At 43.3% G+C, this 20,151-nt stretch overlaps 1 protein-coding gene across 1 annotated transcript in view; it reads left to right on the top strand.

Annotated features, from left to right (window-relative positions):
• The window catches only part of rasgrp3 (RAS guanyl releasing protein 3 (calcium and DAG-regulated)), a 118,362-nt gene that overhangs the window by 73,895 nt on the left and 24,316 nt on the right, over positions 1-20,151 (top strand). The window contains exons 11-12 of the mRNA XM_063055532.1: positions 10,839-10,952; positions 13,590-13,705. Of these exons, the coding sequence (XP_062911602.1) occupies positions 10,839-10,952; positions 13,590-13,705 (230 nt within the window). The remainder of the gene's footprint in view (positions 1-10,838; positions 10,953-13,589; positions 13,706-20,151) is intronic.

Here is a 20,151-nt window from a genome sequence, read left to right as displayed (position 1 = left end):
ACCTAGTGGTGTGAGTTTTAAAGCTCCTGTACCTTCTCCCTGATGGCAGCAGGGAGAAAAGAATATGGCCTGTGTAGTGGGATTTATCTATCTCCAACTTAAATATATTTAATATATTTACTAACCTTGGCAGAAAATTCCAAGAAATTTGCTACCCTCTGAGAAAAGATGTTTCAATGTACTTCAGTTTTAAGTGACCTGACACTTTATTTTGTAGCTATGTCCTCTTGTTCTTAAGCCCCATTAGAATCTTATATGTCTGAATAAGGTTACCCCTCATTCTTCTCAACTCCAAGGAATACAGACCCAAATTGTCCAGCTTCTCTTGGTAGGACCTAATCTGCAGATGCCAGAACACACAGAAAATACTGGAGGAATTCATCAAATCAGGCAGCATCTACAGAGGGAAATAAGCAGTTGACTTTCTGGGCCAAGACCCTTCATCAGGACTGGAAAGGAAAGGGGTCACAAGCCAGAATAGGAAGGTGGGGGAGAGGGGAAGAAGTACAAGCTGGCAATTGATTGGTGAAACCAGGTGAGGGGGAAGGTGGGTGGGTGGGGGAGAGCTATGAAGTAAGAAGCCGGGAGGTGGATGAGGTAAAGGGCTGAAGAAGAAGGAATCTGAGAGAAAAGGTCAGTGGAATATGGGGGGGGGGGGGAGGAGGAGGAGCACCAGAGGGAGGTGATTGGGCAGGTGAAAAATGGGAAGGAGTCAGAGGGCAACCAGAGGAGGGAATGGAAAAGGACAGAAGGGGAAAGGGGGTAGAAATTATTAGGAGCTAGTGAAATCAATGTTCATGCCATCATGTTGGAGGCTACCTAGGAATATGAGGTGTTGCTCCCCTGACCTGAGGGTGGCCACATCATGGCGGTAGAGAAGGCTATGGTTAGACATGTCAATTTGAAATTGCTGGCAACCGGGAGATCCTGCCTTTTGTGGTGGGTGGTGCAAAGGTGCTCGGCGAAGCGGTCCCCCGGCAGGTCTCACCGATGTAGAGGATGCCACACCAGTGTATAGATTACAATACGTCAGCCTGATAGACTTGCAGGTGAACCTTTCCATTCCAGACATTAGCCTGGTTAATCTCCTTTGGACTGGATCCAATGCTAATGCAGGTTGAAATGCTTCAGTCTGGCACCTTTAGAACCTGACTGGTGCCAGACTACAGAAATTCCCCATGGTTACCTTCCCTATGAGTAAGAGAACTGTTCTCTTTCAGCACTTACACTCTGAGTTGTATAATTGTTCTGAGAACTGGCTATAGCCTGACGTTTCCCTCAAATGCAAATGATGTCAGCTATGGTGGCAAAACTGCACAGTAGGCTAATTAGCAACAGATTAGCACAGACCTTAGTTAATTTTAGATCTTAGTTAAAATTAGTTAATTAATATAGCTCAGATCCTAAACATACCGGACTAGACACCTTCTACATGTTGTTGTTCATCCATCGTTGTTGTCGATGAAGACCTCGACACCATTATGATGATGATAGTGCCAAGACTAGCGCATGATTTGGATTTAAGTGAGGGAGAGTTGCGCAGCATCAGCCTCACTCTCTCTTCCCAAATCCCATCTGGATCCAGTGGCAAGACAAGAGTCGAGACGGCCGGAGATGGGACTAGGCACAGTGGATGACCAGGATGTCTTCTGTGTCTAGTCGTGCTCTACACATTCCACGGCGCTTGCAGAGACCGCCTTCTTGACCGTTGGACCATCCATTGGTCTCGTCTGCTCAATCCGCCGGATTCTGTCTTCACATGCTGGGATAGACAACTCCCTATCTCACCAAGTGTTTGAGACTTGTTGGCTACCCTCACCTTCTACATGTACATCCTTTTTAATATTAAGGGTGCAGTATTCGAGATGAGGCCTCACCAGCACCCTGTACAATTGCAACAAAGCTTCCTTATTCATTAACTCCAGCGCCTTTGCAATAAAGGCCAACATGCCACTTGTGTTCCTAATCACTTGTTCCTGCTTGTTAAACTTTTGTGATTTATGAGTGTGACAGAGCAGGTTGGCAATGCTAATTCTCCCGCTAACCTTTCCCCTTTGCCTGGTTAGTCACTCTTCCTCGTTCTGTCCCTGGTGTCATTTCCCCAATAGTTCACAAACTATGCACTCCCGTTCTACAGTTCTTGGGAATTCATCAACAGTAAAACAATCGCTGGCTTGGCTAATCAAAATAATCCCTTCAGTTAATGTGCTCTACTGGTTGACAACTCATGAAAATAAGGATTCTAGACACACGCATTCCAAACAGTTTCATTTATTCTCACACACACTGGTACATCGGTTTATAGGCAGCTGAACGGCCCCAAAAGATGTGAGGGACAGCTTGTGGTGTCATAAAATAATGTCTGGGTTAATGGGAGCAGGTGCTCTAAACCCTACTCAGGCAGATTTAAACCCTCATTTGAGGGGTGTGGAGGGTGGGTTTGACAGTTGGTGAATAGTTATATTGGGAAGTTAATGACAAAGTGGAGGAAGCCTCTGAATATTTGTAAATTTTTGTACAAGTTTGTTTTCATGAGATTACTAGAAATTTTAGGTAGTCCAAAGATAGCAGTAATAGGGTGAGGAGAGATATCTATATTTAATACCTTAGAAATAATATTAAAAATATCTCTCCAAAAAGTTTCCAAAGTAGGGCAAGACCAAAACATATGAGTTAAAGAGGCTATCTGCCCCGAACATCTATCACAGAAAGGATTAATATGCGAGTAAAAACGCGCTAACTTATCTTTGGACATATGTGCTCTATGAACCACTTTAAATTGAATTAGAGAATGTTTAGCACAAATAGAGGAAGTATTAACTAATTGTAAAATCTGCCCCCAATCATCCACAGAAATGGTAAGCCCCAATTCCTGTTCCCAATCTACCCTACTCTTATCAAATGGAGCTTTCCTAAGTTTCATAATAATATTATAAATCATAGCCGATGCACCTTTCTGACATGGATTGAGGTTAATTATCGAATCTAAAATATATGTAGGAGGAAGCATTGGAAAGGAAGAAAGTATAGTACTTAGGAAATTTCTAACTTGTAAATATCTAAAAAAATGTATTCTTGATAAGTTATATTTATTAGATAATTGTTCAAAAGACATAAGGGAACCATCTAAAAATAAATCCAAAAACCGTAAAATACCCTTAGTCTTCCAAGTTTGAAAAGCGCGATCCGTAAAAGAGTGAGGAAAAAATATGTTACCTAAAATAGGAATCGCTAACCCGAATTGATTAAGATCAAAAAATTTTCTGAATTGAAACCAAATGCGCAAAGCATATTTAACTATCGGGTTAGAGACCTGCTTAAGGCGTTTCGAATCAAAAGGGAGAGAGGAGCCTAAAATAGAGCCAAGTGTATAACCCTGAACAGATTGTAGTTCCAATGCTACCCATTTAGGAATAGATAGTATGTCCTGATCAAGTAACCAAAATTTCATATGTCGAATATTAATAGCCCAATAATAGAATCTAAAGTTAGGTAATGCTAAACCTCCATCTCTCTTAGCTTTCTGTAAATGTATTTTACCCAGTCTCGGATTCTTATTCTGCCAAATAAATGAAGAAATTTTAGAGTCAACTTTATCAAAGAAAGATTTTGGAACGAAAATTGGTAATGCCTGAAACACATATAAAAATTTTGGCAAAAAAAACATCTTAACTGCATTAATACGACCAATCAAAGTTAAATATAAGGGAAACCATTTAGATGAAAGTTGAGTAATATGGTCTATTAATAGTAAAAAGTTAGTCTTAAATAAATCTTTGTATTTACAAGTAATTATAATCCCAAGATATGAAAAATAATTATTAATCAATTTAAATGGAAATTTATAATATAAGGGAAGATGTTTATTAATCGGAAGAAGCTCACTCTTACTAAGATTTAATTTATAACCTGAAAAAAAACCAAATTGTGCTAATAACTCTAAAACAGCAGGAATGGATTTCTCAGGATTAGAAATATATAAAAGTAAATCATCAGCATAGAGTGATAATTTATGGGACTTTAATCCCCGAGTTATCCCAGTAATATTTGGAGATTCTCGAATAGCAATTGCAAGAGGTTCTAATGCAATATCAAATAATAGGGGACTAAGAGGACAGCCTTGTCGAGTACCTCGAAAGAGAGGAAAAAAAGGTGAATTTAAAGAGTTAGTACGAATACTTCTTTGGTAAGAGTGACCACGACTTCCATAGCTTCAGTATAGCTATGGAAAAGGATAAAAACAGACAAAATGCAAAAGTGCTTAACTGGGGAAGGGCTAACGCTGAAGGGATGAGGCAGGAACTAGTGAGGGTAAATTGAAAACAGACATTCAAGGGTGAAAGCACAGAAGTAATGTGGAGGAAGTTTAGGGACCACAGTTCTGGGTTCAGGATAGGTTTGTCCCACTGAGACAAGGAAAAAATGGTAGGAAAAGGGAACCGTGGCTGACAAAACGCGTGAGGCAACTCGTCGAGGAAGAAGGAAGCATATGTTAGATATAAGAAGCAGGAAGCAGGAGGGGCTCATGAGAAATATAGGGTAGCCAGGAAGGAGCTTAAGAAAGGACTTAGGAGAGCTCGAAGGGGGCATGAGAAGGCCTTGGCATGTAGAATTAAGGAGAAACCCAAGGCGTCCTATGCGTATGTGAAGAACAAAAGGATGACAAGAATGAAGGTGGGGCCGCTAAAGGATAAAGAAGGCAACGTGCCTGGAGGCGGAGGAGGTTGGGGAGGTCCTAAGTGAATACTTTGCTTCAGTATTCACAAGTGAAAAGGACCTTGATCAGGGTGAGGTCGAAATAGAATAGGTCTGTGTGCTGGACAATGTGGAGATTAAGGAAGAAGAAGTGTTGGATCTTCTTAAAAGCATCAAGATTGATAAGTCCCCAGGGCCGGACATAATATACCTCCAGTTGCTGTGGGAAGTGAGAGAAGAGATTGCTGGAACAGTAGTTATGATCTTTGAATCCTCTTTGGCTGCAGGGGAGGTGCTGGAGGATTGGAGAATGGCAAATGTTGTTTAAAAAAGGTAATAGGGAGAATCCTGGGAACTATAGACCGGTGAGTCTTACATCGGTGGTCTGCAAACTATTGGAAAGGATTCACGATAGGATCTACGAGCATTTGGAGAAGTGCAGTCTACTCAAGGATAGTCAACATGGTTTTGTGAAGAGAAGGTCGTGCCTTTCGAGCCTAATTGAGTTTTTTGAAGAGGTAACAAAAGAAATTGATGAGGGTAGGGCGGTAGATGTGGTCTACATGGATTTTAGTAAGGCATTTGACAAGGTCCTCCATGAGAGACTCATCCAGAAAGTCATGAGGCATGGGATCAATGGAACCTTGGCTGGATAAAAAATTAGCTTACAGGAAGAAAGCAGAGGGTAGTAGTGGAAGGAAAGCATTCTGCCTGGAGGTCGGTGACTAGTGGAGTGCCACAAGGATCTGTCCTGGGACCCCTGCTCTTTGTGATTTTTATAAATGACCTGGATGAAGAGGCGGAAGGATGGGTGAGTAAGTTTGTGGATGACACGAAGATTGGAGGAGTTGTGGATGGAGCTGTGGGTTGTCGAAGGTTACAAGAGGATATAGACAGGATGCAGAGTTGGACAGAAAAGTGGCAGATAGAGTTTAATCCAGATAAACGTGAGGTGATGCATTTTGGAAGGACAAACCAGAAGGCTGAGTACAGGGTTAATGGTCAGTTACTTAAGAGTGTGGATGAACAAAGGGGCCTTGGGGTTCAAATCCATACATCCCTCAAGGTCACTGCACAGGTTGCTAGGATAGTTAAGAAGACCTATGGGATGCTAGGCTTCATTAATAGGGATATTGAGTTCAAGAGTGGAGAGGGCATGTTGCAACTCTACAAATCTCTGGTGAGACCACACTTAGAGTATTGTGTTCAGTTCTAGTCACCTCATTATAGGAAAGATGTGGAAGCTATGGAGAGGGTGCAGAGGAGATTGACCAGAATGTTGCCTGGATTGGAAAACAAGTCTTATGAGGCAAGGTTAGCAGAGCTGGGACTTTTCTCTTTGGAGCGTAGAAGGATGAGAGGGGACTTGATAGAGGTCTACAAGATTATGAGAGGCATAGATAGGGTGGATAGCCAGTACCTGTTTCCCAGGGCATGAATAGCAAACACCAGAGGGCATATGTACAAAGTTAAGGGAGAGAAGTTTAGGGGAGACATCAGGGGTAAGTTTCTTTACACAGAGGGTTGTGGGTGCCTGGAATGACTTGCCAGGGATGGTGGTGGAGGCTAAAACATTAGGGATATTTAAGAGCCTCTTGGACAGGCACATGGATGAAAGAAAAATAGAGGGTTACAGGGTAGTGTGGGTTTAGTACTTTTTTAAAGGAATGTATGGGTTAGCACAACTTTGAGGGCCGAAGTAGTATTCTAGTGTCTAGTGTCTTCTTTTCACAACTCTTGGGCAACTTTCGCTTTTTTTTCACCTGGAACTAAATAAAACCCCTTGCACTAACGTGCTGTTGCGACTTATCATCTGTTTTTCTTTAACTGATGATCCTTGTCAAGCACGCTTGCCTGCAATGGGCTAGTGCACCTTGATTCCTCTGAGCTTCACTAATGTGCAGTCTCTCTACATTTAGATAATAATCTGCCCGTTGACTCTGCTTAATGAAGTGCATGACCTTCCAATTCCCCACTTCCAATTGCCAGGTTTTTCCCCAATCATTTTGCCAATCTAAATCTTTTTGCAGAATCACAATATTCCCATCACAGCATGCCTTTCCACCCAGAATTCATACCATTGGAAACCTTACATTTCTCTCACTCTTTCAGGTCATTAATGTAAACAGTAGACAACTGCGGGCCAAGAAATATTTCCTATGGTGTTCCTAGTTACATCCCTCCAGCCTGGAAAGGACAAATGTATTCTAAATCTGTTTTCTATGTGACTGGCAGTTTCATTCTATGCTAACACTCCCTCACCAGTACTTTGGCCTCTTAAGTTATGCACCACCCTCGTATACAGCACCTTGTCAAAGGTCTTTTGGAAATCTAAATGCACAGCATCTACAGGATTCTGATGAAGGGTCTTGGCCTGAAAGGCTGACTCTTTATTCCTTTCCATGGATGTCTATAGAAAGGAAAGGACATAGAAGCAGAATTAGGCCTATCAGCCCATCGAGTCTGCCTTCTGTCATTTGATCTAGGCTGATTTATTTTCCCTCTCAACCCCATTCTCCTGCCTTCTCCCCATAACCTTTGACACACTTACTAATCAAGAACCTATCAACCTACATTTTCGATATACCCAGTGAATTGGCCTCCACAGGCATATATGGCACTGAATTCCATAGATTCACAACCCTCCGGCTAAAGAATTTCCTCCTTATCTCTGTTTTAAAGGGACATCCTTCTATTCTGAGACTGTGTTCGCTGGTCCTAGACTCCACCACTATGGGAAACATCCACTCTATCTAGACATTTCAATATTCAGTACATTCCAATGAGATTCCCCACTCATTGCTCTAAAGTCCACCAAGCACATGCCCAGGGCTCCTCATATGTTAATGCTTTCATTCCCTGGATCATTTCTGTAAACCTCCTCTGGATCCTTTCCAATACTAGCACATTCAATCCTAGATATTCAGTGGTTGGTAAGTTGATGGAAAAGATCCTGAGAGGCAGGATTTATGAACATTTGGAGAGGTATAATATGATTAGGAATAGTCAGCATGGCTTTGTCAAAGGCAGGTTGTGCCTTACAAGCCTGATTGAATTTTTTGAGAATGTGACTAAATACATTGATGAAGGTAGAGCTGTAGATGTAGTGTACATGGATTTCAGCAAGGCATTTGATAAGGTACCCCATGCAAGGCTTATTGAGAAATTAAGGAGGCATGGGATCCAAGGGGACATTGCTTTGTGGATCCAGAACTGGCTTGCCCACAGAAGGCAAAGACGGGTCATATTCTGCATGGAGGTCGGTGACCAGTGGTGTGCCTCAGGGATCTGTTCTGGGACCCTTACTCTTTGTGATTTTTATAAATGACCTGGATGAGGAAGTGGAGGGATGGGTTAGTAAATTTGTTGATGACACAAAGGGTGAGGTGTTGTGGATAATGTGGAGGGCTGTCAGAGGTTACATCAGGGCATTGATATGATGCAAAACTGGGCTGAGAAGTGGCAAATGGAGTTCAACCCAGTTAAGTGTGAGGTGGTTCATTTTGGTAGGTCAAATATGATGGCAGAATATAGCATTAATGGTAAGACTCTTGGCAGTGTGGAGGATCAGAGGGATCTTGGGGTCTGAGTCCACAGCACACTCAAAGCTGCTACGCAGGTTGACTCTGTGGTTAAGAAAGCATATGGTGCATTGGCCTTCATCAATCGTGGTCTTGAGTTTAGGAGCCGAGAGGTAATGTTGCCGCTATATAGGACCCTGGTCAGACCCCACTTGGAGTACAGTGCTCAGTTCTGGTTGCCTCACCACAGGAAGGACGTGGAAACCATAGAGAGGGTGCAGAAGACATTTACAAGGATGCTGCCAGGATTGGGGAGCATGCCTTATGAGAATAGGTTGAGTGAACTCGGCTTTTTCTCCTTAGTGCGACAGAGGATGTGAGGTGACCTGATAGAGGTGTACAAGATAATGAAAGGCATTGATCGTGTGGATAGTCAGAGGCTTTTTCCCATGGCTGAAATGGCTAGCACAAGAGGGCATAGTTTTAAGGTGCTTGGAAGTAGGTACAGAGGAGATGTCAGGGGTAAACTTTTTACGCAGAGAGTGGTGAGTGCATGGAATGGGCTGCTGGTGGCGCTGGTGGGGACGGAAACGATAGAGTCTTTTAAGAGACTCCTGGATGGATACATGCAGCTAGAAAATAGAGAGCTATGGGTAAAGCCTAGGTCGTTCTAAGGTAGGGACATGTTCAGCACAGCTTTGTGGGCCAAACGGCCTGTATTGTGCTGTATGTTTTCTGTGTTTCCATGATTCTATAGATATTGGGCCCAAACTGCCTAGAATACTCCAAATGTGGTCCGACCAAAGCACTTCCAAGTCTCAATATTACATCCTTGCAGAGCCCTTCCTCACTGCCGACTCAACCTGCAAGTTAACCTTTACAGAATCCTGCACTAGGACCCCCAAGTCCGTTTGCGCCTCTAATTTCTGAATTAGCTGGCCACTTAGAAAGTAGTCTATGCCTTTACTTCTTCTACCAAAGTGCGTGAGAGTACACTTCCCTCTACTGTATTCCATCTGCCACTTCTTTGACTATCCTCCAGGATCTTCTGTCCATTTCCTTCTGTAGATTCCCTGCTTCCTCATCACCCCTGCCCCTCCACCTTTGTATCATCTGTAAAGCTGGCCACAAAGCTATCAATTCCATCAACCAGATTTTTAACAAATATTGTGAAAAGTAGCAGACCCAATACTGGTCCCTGCCGAACACCACTAGTCACTGGCTGCCAACCAGGAAAGGCTCCCTTTATTTCCTCTCTTCTTTTCTTTTTAAATCTTTTTATTAATTTTTCCAAAATTATAAACAAAAATAACAATGTGATACAAAGAGATTGGAATAATCTTATTGTTAATAAACATAATATTGAAATTACATAATATGAAAATGTTGAATAAATGGTTTCCAAGTTTCTTCAAATTTAACCGAAGGATCAAAAATATCACTTACGATTTTTTCTAAATTTAAACGTAATATAGTTTGGGAAAACCATTGGAATGTAGTAGGAGGATTGGTCTCCTTCCAATTCAATAAAATAGATCTTCTGGCCATTAAAGCAACAAATGCAATCATCCGACAGGCTGAAAAAGACAAGGATCTATGTTCTACTATTGACAATCCAAAAATTGCCGTAATAGGGGGGGTTGTAAGTTATTCCCTCTCTTCGCTTTCTGCCGGTCACCCAATCTTCAGTCCATGAAACAGACCCTTCAGTCTGTCGTCTGCACCAACCAGCAGACACTCATCTACACTAATTCCATTTTCTCCTTCCCAGGATCTCTTCAACTCCCCAGAGATTGCACTGCCTACCTAGTTGCTGCCTGGCCTGCTGAGATCCTTGCAAATTTGTGTGCGCTACCTACAGGTGTCAGGTTGGAGATACATCTCTAACGAAGTAGTTGTGATGCACTCCTTCTCACCACTAGGCTGCAAGTCACCCTTGGGCAAGGTGTAGCCACCCCGATCAGCGTCACGTGAAGCCGTGGGATCAGGTGGTGGATGGTCGTACGAGTAGCTGGTGCATATCGCGAGTCCTGGTTATGCGACCACTGACGTCAGGCAGACCATCTCTGAAGAGTGTTAATAATGGCTGGGGTCACCCATCTTGTAAAGACACTGCCCAGAAGAAAGAAATGGCAAAGCACTTTGGTAGAGAAATTTGCCGAGAACAAACATGGTCATGAGACCGTGATCGCCCATGTCATACGACACGGCTCGTAACGATGACAATAACGATGATATCTACAGGATCCCCTGTGTCAGCTTTTCCTGAGCAGCAGAAATCAGCTGTATTGCTGTCATTCCCCAAAGCTTCACCGATAGGGAGTCTGTAACATTGTGGTTAAAACAGTGCAAAAATAGCAAATGTCCTTCTGAAGGAAGAGGTGTGAAGGGATGGACTTCTCATCACTGTCAGAGTGTATTGTTCATTGAGTGCTGTTTGACAGTACTGCAGTGCAAAAGGGAAGTCAGGTGAGTAAGTGCGAGCCAAAGGAACAGAAGAATGTGAGATCGTGGGAAAGGCTCACGTAGAGCATTGATCAAATGACTTCCACCTGTGCTTGTGTAATGTGAAATGTAATACATGAAGTGTTATGACTTGCATATGGACCTGTGTCTCCACAGCCCAGCACACCAACCACTCCAAACAAAACAGTAGCGCTTGTGGATTGGGAACCTGGACTGACACCAAAACCAGATCCCACCATCATTAACAAACATATCCGAAAGACAGTTGATGTAAGTACACTTAAATCAAACTCAGTTACAGTTATCTTCCTGCCCTTTCTATTGTAGAATGCAGCATTGTGCAGAGGTCCTAGGCACATTTATATGGCTTGGGTGCTGAAGACCTTTGCACAGTCCATAGTAATTCTATGTATTGCACTGTACTGCTGCCGCTAAAATAAAAAAACAAATTTCATAATAAACCTGATTCTGATATGGGTCTCTACTGTGGACTGAGAGTGGGAAGGGAGCGGGTGGGGGGGGAGGGATCATGGTTGGGGAGAGGGGAGAGAGCAGGATGTATCAGAGAGACATTCTGTAATGATCAATAGACTAATTGTTTGGAATCAAATGACCTTGCCTGGTGTCTCAGGGCTGGGTGTATCCGTACCCACGCCTCTCCTGCCCCTGGCACTCCTTCTCTGCCACCTGTCCCTCACTCCTCCCACAGTGCTCAACCCTCACTATTCCCAACATGCTTTGTTCCAGCGGATTTACAAACTCGCTCTTCGCTCCACATTGACAAATACAGTATTGTTCATAAGTCTTAGGCACCCTGGGTAGACAGACATTTAGCCTAAGACTTTTGCACTGTAGTGTATGTCCAAATTTCTGGTGCCACTGGTATGATCCATTGAAAGACCAGACTCTGTGTCAGAGTAAACATTCCTGCTTGAGGTAAAACCATGACGAAGTAGCAGACATCTTGCTGCGAGTTTGAAGGATTACTATTCATAGCCAGAATCAGAATCAGGTTTATAATCACTGATGTATGTTGTGAAATCTGTTGTTTTGCAGTAGCAGTACAGTGCAATACATAAGCAATACACTAAATTATAATAAAGTAGTGCAAAAAGAGAATGAAAATAGTGAGGTTGTGTTCATAGGTTAATGGACCATTCAGAAATCTGTTCCTGAAACTTTGTGTGTTCATCGTCAGTCTCCTGTACCTCCTCCTTGATAGTGGTAATGAGACGAGGGTATGACCAGGATGGTGAGGGGCCTCTATTACTGACGCCACCTTCTTGAGGAACTGTCTTTTGAAGATGCCCTCAGTGGTGGAGAAGTTAGTGCCTATGATGGAGATGGCTGAATTCACAAACCTCTGCAGCTTTTATCAATCCTATGCATTGGTGCCTCTATGCCAGGCAGTAAGGGAAACCAGTCAAAATGCTTCCCACAGTACATCTGTGGAAATTTGCTGGAATTTTTGGTGACATACCAAAACTCCTGAAGCTCCTAATGAAGTATAGCTGCTGGCGTGCCTTCTTCATGATTGCATCAATCAGGCCTGACTTAGTCGACTGGGCTTCTAAAGGTGCTGACACATCTGGAGCCATTGGTCCATAGCTATCAGAAGCTTTCCAGGGAATATATTTTAATGTGAGTGGAAAGAATAGCGTCGGTATAGTGAAGCTGGAGAGAAGGACCAGGGGTTGGTGTAGTAGCAAAACCCTGAACCCAAACCTGAGCTCACTTGATAAAACAACCTTCATTTCTTTTGTGTATTTATGGCACGGCATCAAATACAATTGGATGTCAAGCCACAGAAGCAGTTGACCAAAAGTTATTGAATATTGGAAGGCTTAAATGGGGTGGATGTGGGGAGGATGTCTCCTAAGGCGGGAGAGTCCAGGAGCAGAAAACACAACCTCAGAATACAAAGATGTCCCCTTAGAACAGAGATGAGGAGAAATTTCTTTAGCCCGAGGGTGGTGAATCTGTGGAATTCATTGCTACAGATGCCTGTGCAGGCCAGGTCATTAGAACATATTTAATGCAGAATTTGATAGGTTGTTAATTAGTAAGGGTGTCAAAGGTTACCGGGAGAAGGCAGGGTATGAGGTTGAGAGGGATAGTAAATGGATAGAATGGTGGAGCAGATTCGATGGGTCAAATGACCTAATTTTGCTCCTATGTCTTATGGCCTTATGGCCTATAAAAACCCAGTTTTTACAGGGTGGTGTCTTAAGGGAGGAAACTAAAAGAAAGCGGAGATATTGAAGGAAGGGATCCCAGAGAGTACCCACACTTCTTGGCTGTTTTTGACCTGGGATTTGTAGCCTTGATTCTAGAGTACTTTGATGAATTATTTAATAAGCTAAATGGATGAATCCTAATTATTGAACAGTCCTTCCTACTTCTAGATTATCCCACAAATGGAAACAGCATATCCAGGGTCCTTTTATTTGTGAAATTATTAGCCACTTTCTTCCTGTGGCTCCTGTGATTTTGTGAGCAATAATTCAGTTTCCTCTCTTCAGCTCTTCATGATTGTGGGGAAGAACTGAAAAAGAGACCATCTCATTAATGGCTTGTTTTTCCAATTTGATGGTACAATATCCTCTTCACACCCACTTTTTTCATCTGAGGGCTTCACTACCTTATATTTCAGTCTTGATCTCCTGTAGTCCTTGGGGGGAAATTTCTTTGGCACAGTGCTGAGACCCTGTCTTGTGACAAAGGGTCTCCGCTGCCAATCAAACACTCATTACAACTCCACACAGGATGTTTGTGGTCCTGAATATTGCTTCACCTTTTCTTAGGTGCTTTGTCGTTTACTTCAGCCAAGTGGCCGGTGCATTATTGCAGTGGAATTGTTTTCCTTTGTTTATTCTGTCTCTACCGAAAGCTCATTTTAGTTTTTAGTCTGTATTTAGGAACTATGATCATGATCATGATGGCTACATCTCCCAAGAAGACTTTGAAAGCATAACTGCCAACTTCCCATTCTTGGACTCCTTCTGCGTTTTGGACAAAGACCAGTAAGTGCATAAGAAATTGCCCTATTCTCTTTGCTTGGTTTTTAGATAAGTTGCTCGTAGTTATGATGTGAAAATTTTCGCAAGGAGACAACCTCATGCAATTACAATCACATGATCAAAGGAAGTTTCCTCCCAACAGTGCTTCACCTTTTCAACTTTACTTCAAAAGCATCTGGACCAGAATTTGAATGTTCAAGACATTGAGGGCCATGGATCTAGTGTGGGTAAATGCGGTTTGTGTAGTAATGGTAAATAAGTATAGTAATTATACATTAGCATGGTATAATGGTCCATGAGGATATAATGGGTTGAAGACCCTGTTGACCATTGAAGTTAGAACCAATACTCACTTGGAAAGGGTTTCTCACTCCATCTCAACCCTGCAAAAACCTGAGGTTGAGAAGTAGCACACCGAAGAGTAAATATACCTTTGGTCGACAGTACTTGAGAGAATAATAACCACTGACTATACTCGATAACCATGCAGTCCACCTGTGGGATCAATACCATCAAAGTTATTACCCTTCAACCATCAGGTTTCTAAGCCAGCCTGGAGAAATTCACTCACTTTAACACTGAACTGATTCCACAACCTGGAGGCTCACTTTCAAGGACTCTACAACTCATGTTCTCAGCAGTATTTATTCTTTTTCTTTTTCAATCTTTTTATTAGTTTTATAAAAATAAACATAACATGACAGTGGTACAAAGTTATTGGGGATACATTGTTATAATTAGCATAAGTGATTATAAAGCCAGTTGACACTTAAATGATAAAACTCCCAATCATATAGGATACAAATGAACAATATATAAAAAAGAAAAATATCTAAAAAAAATCATGAAAAAGGAAAAAAAGTTATAACACCCCCCCAAAAAAAACTAATCTAAACAGAATTAATCAACTAAACTAAAAAAAAAGACATGGGCTGTTTGTAACATCGTTAAAAAAAAGAGAAAGGAGAAAACCTCAGTATCAACGACTCCATTCCTCTCAACCAATATTACAAAGAAATAAAATAAGTTTGGAAAAGGTCAAATTACAACATATGAAAATGCTGAATAAATGGCCTCCAAGTCTTTTGGAATTTAATAGAGGGATCATAAACAACATCTCTAATTTTTTCCAAATTTAAACACAGCATAGTTTGAGAGAACCAATGATATGTGGTGGGAGGATTAATCTCTTTCCAATTCAGTAAAATAGATCTTCTAGCCAATAAAGTGAGAAATGCAATCATCCGACGAGTTGAAGAGGTTAAATGATTTGATTCTATCATTGGTAACCCAAAAATAGCAGTAATTGGATAAGGTTGTAAGTCTCTATTCAAAACCGTTGAAATAATATCAAAAATATCTTTTCAATATTTTTTCAACAAAGGACATAACCAAAACATGTGAGTTAAAGGAGCTATCTCGGAATGACATCTATCACATATAGGATTTATATACGAGTAATAACGAGATAATTTATCTTTGGACATATGAGCTCTGTGCACCACTTCAAACTGTATCAACGCATGTTTAGCACATATAGAGGAAGCAGTATTTATTTAGTTGTTTGTTTGGTTTATATTTGCACAGTTTGTCTTTGCACATTGATTGCTTGTCAGTCTTTGTGTGCAGTTTTCATTGATTTTGTTCTGTTTCCATTTTTAGAGTGAATGCTTACAAGAAGATGAATCTCAGATTGAGTTGTATATGTACTTTGATAATACATTTATTCTGAACTTTGAAGTGTTTGAGCTTTAAAAGAATGTAGGTGAAAACAGGTAGCAGTACATTATCTTGCAAGTGCATTGGCCATAACAGATTTTTCATCTTCAGCTTTTGTTTAAATAATGGCTCAAATTGACTCTATGGAATTTATAGTTTATTTGCTTTTATTTCTCATGTTCTTTCATAGAAAAATAAAATGACAGAAACAGAATCCCAAAAACTATTCATGTCAGAAAAAAATTACGTTCGGCTGGATTCTTCACTACAAAGCACACTCTTATTATATGGTCAACACTTCATTCCTTTTCTACCACCATGCCTGTGATCTAGAACTCACAATGTGTATGAGATACTCTAATTGACAAAGGACTTCCCTATTCCTCAACATTATGCCCAAATGTGACCTTTCTTATTGACTTTGAGATAAGGGCTTTCAATCAGTATCCTTGTGTAGACCATGAAGACCTAAAAAAGAAATTGCAGAACTTAAAAATGTAAAATAAAAACTGACAATATTGGATACATGTGGTTAAGAAGACGTACGGGATATTGTCCTTCATTATTCAGAGAAATGAATACAACAGGACGTGCTGACCAAGCTTTATATAACGCGTAAACTCAGCTGAAGTATTGTGATGACAGTCCTTGACGAGGATAGCTTGACCCAAACGCTGGAGTGTTGGAAGCAAGGCTCGAGACACGGTATCAAACTGGATCGAGAACTGAGCACAGAACAAATGCGAGATGAAATCACTAGTAAGGCTTACGACTGATCGCCAAACCTCCGTTCAGGTGCTCTTTAAATACTCATTTCTTGGTGGCCAAAACAAAATTGCCAATTAGCAGAACCGTCCGAAACCCTTAAAGTAGCTGTGCCAGCTAACCGTACTCTGGAGAGTTTGAGCGTCTAAATCCCAGAAACTGGTGTGGTTGGTAGCATCTTGTAACAGGACCCCTCCCCGATGGCTGACTCCTGACCTACCTGGCTGCTCCTGGGTGAGCACTTCTCCTCAGGTCCAAATCCTTCCCAGTCCACAAAGTATTTCTGAACACCCGGAACAGCACGCGGGTCCAAAAATCTTCTTACGATGAAGACCTGTTCCCCATCAATAAACCTGTGTGGTGGCAGGGCCAAGGGCGGTAGGGTTAAAGGGCTGGTGCAGACAGGGTTTAATTTAGAGATGTGGAAAGTGGGATTGATTTTTAGCATCTTGGGGAGCTGCAAGGCATAAGCCACCGGGCTTACTTTCCTCATGACTTTGAAGGGTCCAGTGAATTTGGGCACCAACTTTCCAGACTCCACCTGGAGAGGCAAATCGTGAGTGGAAATTCAGACCTGTTGCCCAGGCTGTAAAGTGGGTCCCTGTCTACTTCTTCAATTCACCTTGGTCTCCACCTTCTGGGTGGAGCCCAGCAAAATCATCTTGCGCTAATCCACTTTTGCTTGCACTTTGGCCTCCTGTTCTGGAAAGAGAGGTGGAGGATAACCAAACTGGCACCTAAATGGTGACAGCCCATACGCCGAATGCCGTAAGGTGCTGTGGGTGGCCTCTCCCCACATCAAGTGGTTGCACCACTCATCAGGTCTTTCAGAAACCTGGCGTCTTAAGGTAAATTCTAAATCTTGATTGGTCCACTCCATCTAGCCATTGGACTGCAGGTGACACCCAGAGGAAAGGTTTGCTGTTGACCCTGTCAGCTTACAGAACACCCTCCAGAAATGTGACGCAAATTGTAGACCACAATCCAAGACAGTGTCCACCGGGAATCCATGGATCCTGAAGACCTGGTCCAGGATAATTTCAGCCTTCGCCGCTGCAGATGGTAGCTTTTCCAAGGCAATGTACTTGCAGGCTTTTGAAAACTGACTGACAATTACCATGATGACCATCTTCCCTTTGGATGGCAGAAGACCTGTGACAAAGTCCATGGAGAAGTGTGCCCATGGTCTTTCCAGAACAGGTAGGGGGTGAAGCAGACCTTGAGGTCAGATACAGGGCTCCTTGTTCCGGGCGCACACCTTGCATATCTGCAGGTACTGTCAGACTACCTTTGTAATTTCAGGCCACCAATACCTCCTCTTGATAAACTCAAGGGTCCTAGCAATCACTGGGTGAGTTCTCCAACTTGACAAAGTCCACCAACCGGAAGCCTCTTCAAAATGTCTCTGTCATGAGCGACGTGCTCCTCCATGGACTTTGAGAAGATTAGGATATCATCCAAGTAGGCAAAGGCATACTTATGGAGAGTATCTCAGAGCTTGCTGTTTCTGCCACAGGAAACAGTTGAGGCCAGTTCATTGGCTATATTTAAGAGGGAGTTAGATATGGCCCTTGTGGCTACGGGGGTCAGGGGGTATGGAGGGAAGGCTGGGGCGGGGTTCTGAGTTGGATGATCAGCCATGATCATAATAAATGGCGGTGCAGGCTCGAAGGGCCAAATGGCCTACTCCTGCACCTATTTTCTATGTTTCTATGTTTCTATAAAGGCCTGGAACATGGCTGGAGCATTTGCAAGGCTGAAGAACATAACCAGGTACCCACAGTGCCATGTCAATGTATTGAATGCAGTCTTCTATTCATCGCCTTCCCTTATATGGACCAGATTGTGTGCACTCCATAGGTCTAATTCTGTGAATATTCTCGCTCTTTGGAGCATCTTGAAGGCTGTATTCATGAGTGGAAGGAGGTAACAATTCTTGGCTGTTATACAGTTTATCCCCCTACAGTCAATGCAGAGTCGCAGGCTCCTATCTTTCTTTTGTACAAAGAAGAAACTTGCAAACCTGACGAAGGGTCTCGGCCTGAAACGTCAACTGCGCCTCTTCCTATAGATGCTGCTTGGCCTGCTGCGTTCACCAGCAACTTTGATGTGTGTTGCTTGCAACTGTGGGTGAGGTAAAGGTCAGAAAGAAGACCATGGCAAGAACCTCCCTTATATACTCAACCATTGCATTTCTTCTGACCTGAGAGCACATACAATCAGCACTCAATGAACAATACATGCTGACAGTGATGAGAATTCCATCCCTTCACACCTCTTTCTGCAGAAGGATGTTTGCTATTTTTGCACTGTTTTAACCACAGTGATTCGACAGACCCTCAGAGTCCCCTCGCTAGCTTCACAAAACTAATTTGTAGAAGCAGTGGGCAAATCAGAGTCCAAATCCTTATCTGTATCCTCAGGCGATGACAGCGAGGTGTTACAAATGGTCCTTGTCTCCCCCTCTCAGTGTATTGGCTTCAAGGATCTGCATATAGGAGTCTTTTCCTTTCCTCGAGTTCAGGCTAGGGAATCCAGCCGCCAAAGCTGAAAGTTTTCCAGACTCTGGGTATTTCCTTGGTCTCCTCCTAAACAAGAGTTTCCCTCTCTAGTTCCCGTACAGTCCTGACAAGACAGAGTCAGAACACACACAGCCCCATGAGGGCAGGACAAGGTCTCCAGAAGGCCTCAGCTTACCTCACACTGAAGGCCCACAAATAAACACTCTTACAATGACTGGACCAAGAAATGATTCTCCCCTCCCCTCAGTCTACGGATGGGTTATGCTGAGGCAGCCAAGTGTACCCGAGGATCAGGGGTATGAGTGCAGAGTCAATAATATAGAAACTAATGTCTTCACATGATCCCCTATCCTCATCTGCAACACCACAGTCTGTTGCTGGATCGGCCTGGAACCTAGCCGTCCAAGATGGCTGTGGGGAAGGACTGGTTCAACTCGCGCAGCGTTATGTCGAACTGACAGGTGATTACAAGGTGCAGAAAATTACCCGTTGACCCAGTGCCCACACAAGCCTTCACCTGGCTCAAGTTCTTACCCCAGGTGAACTCCACCTTCATCGTGAAACCGGAATCCGTGGGATTGGGAATAGTGGCTAATTCCGTCACAGTCCTCCTTACACTGCAGTTCTCCAGGTGGCTGCAGACTTGGACATTCAGCCCGCAGGTGACTCCAACGCTGGGACCTCTCATCGGCAGAGAGTCGAGTGTAACCAACCCGCAGGGGTGCGACTGGATCTTGAGCAGGTGACAGGCTGGTCGTGGTCCGAGGCTGTGGAGCAGAACTGCAGTTTGTAGGCACGGGACTCGGAATGGCTTTCTTCGACCTCCTGAAGTAGTCCCACTTTCGCTCTGCCAGATGATTATCGAGACGGATGGCCTGGTCGATCAGAACCCCTAAGTTCTCGGCTGGCTTTCCCAAGGCGAGGGCATCCTTCAGTGATGGTGAGACGTGGACAAGGCCTCCCCGTTTCAACCACTCTCCTGGGCCAATGTCCGAAATTCAATCGAATGGCCGCTGACTGTTCCCCCCCCCCCCCATTGAACCTCCACCAGGTGGTCTGAGACTCGCCTGGCTCCGGTGGGGTGAAACACCTTCCTTACGGCTGCCATGAATTCCGCCAAATCCGAGCAACTCTTCGACCTGCGTTCCCAATGTGCGGTGGCCCAGGCCAGAGCTCTTCCAGTCAGAAGAGAGAGAAGGAAGGGCAACTTTCCGCACTCCGAAGGGAACTGGGACGGCTGGAGTACAAACACTAATGAGGACTGGATGTGGAAGCTGCAGCAAGAGCTCAGGTCACCGTCGAGTCTCTCTGGGGTCGGAAGATGGACGAGCTCACCAGAGGGACCGACTGCCTCAGCTGAGTAACTTTGGCTTCCCTCCTGCAACAGTTGGTAAACAGCAGCCTGGAGGTCGTGATCTCCAGGCTCTGTCTGGAAATTTTCTT

Source organism: Mobula hypostoma, chromosome 8 (genome assembly GCF_963921235.1).
Source record: "Mobula hypostoma chromosome 8, sMobHyp1.1, whole genome shotgun sequence".
NCBI lineage: Eukaryota > Metazoa > Chordata > Chondrichthyes > Myliobatiformes > Myliobatidae > Mobula > Mobula hypostoma.
Note: the sequence above shows the minus strand (reverse complement) of the source record. Positions and strands in the feature narration are given on the sequence as shown.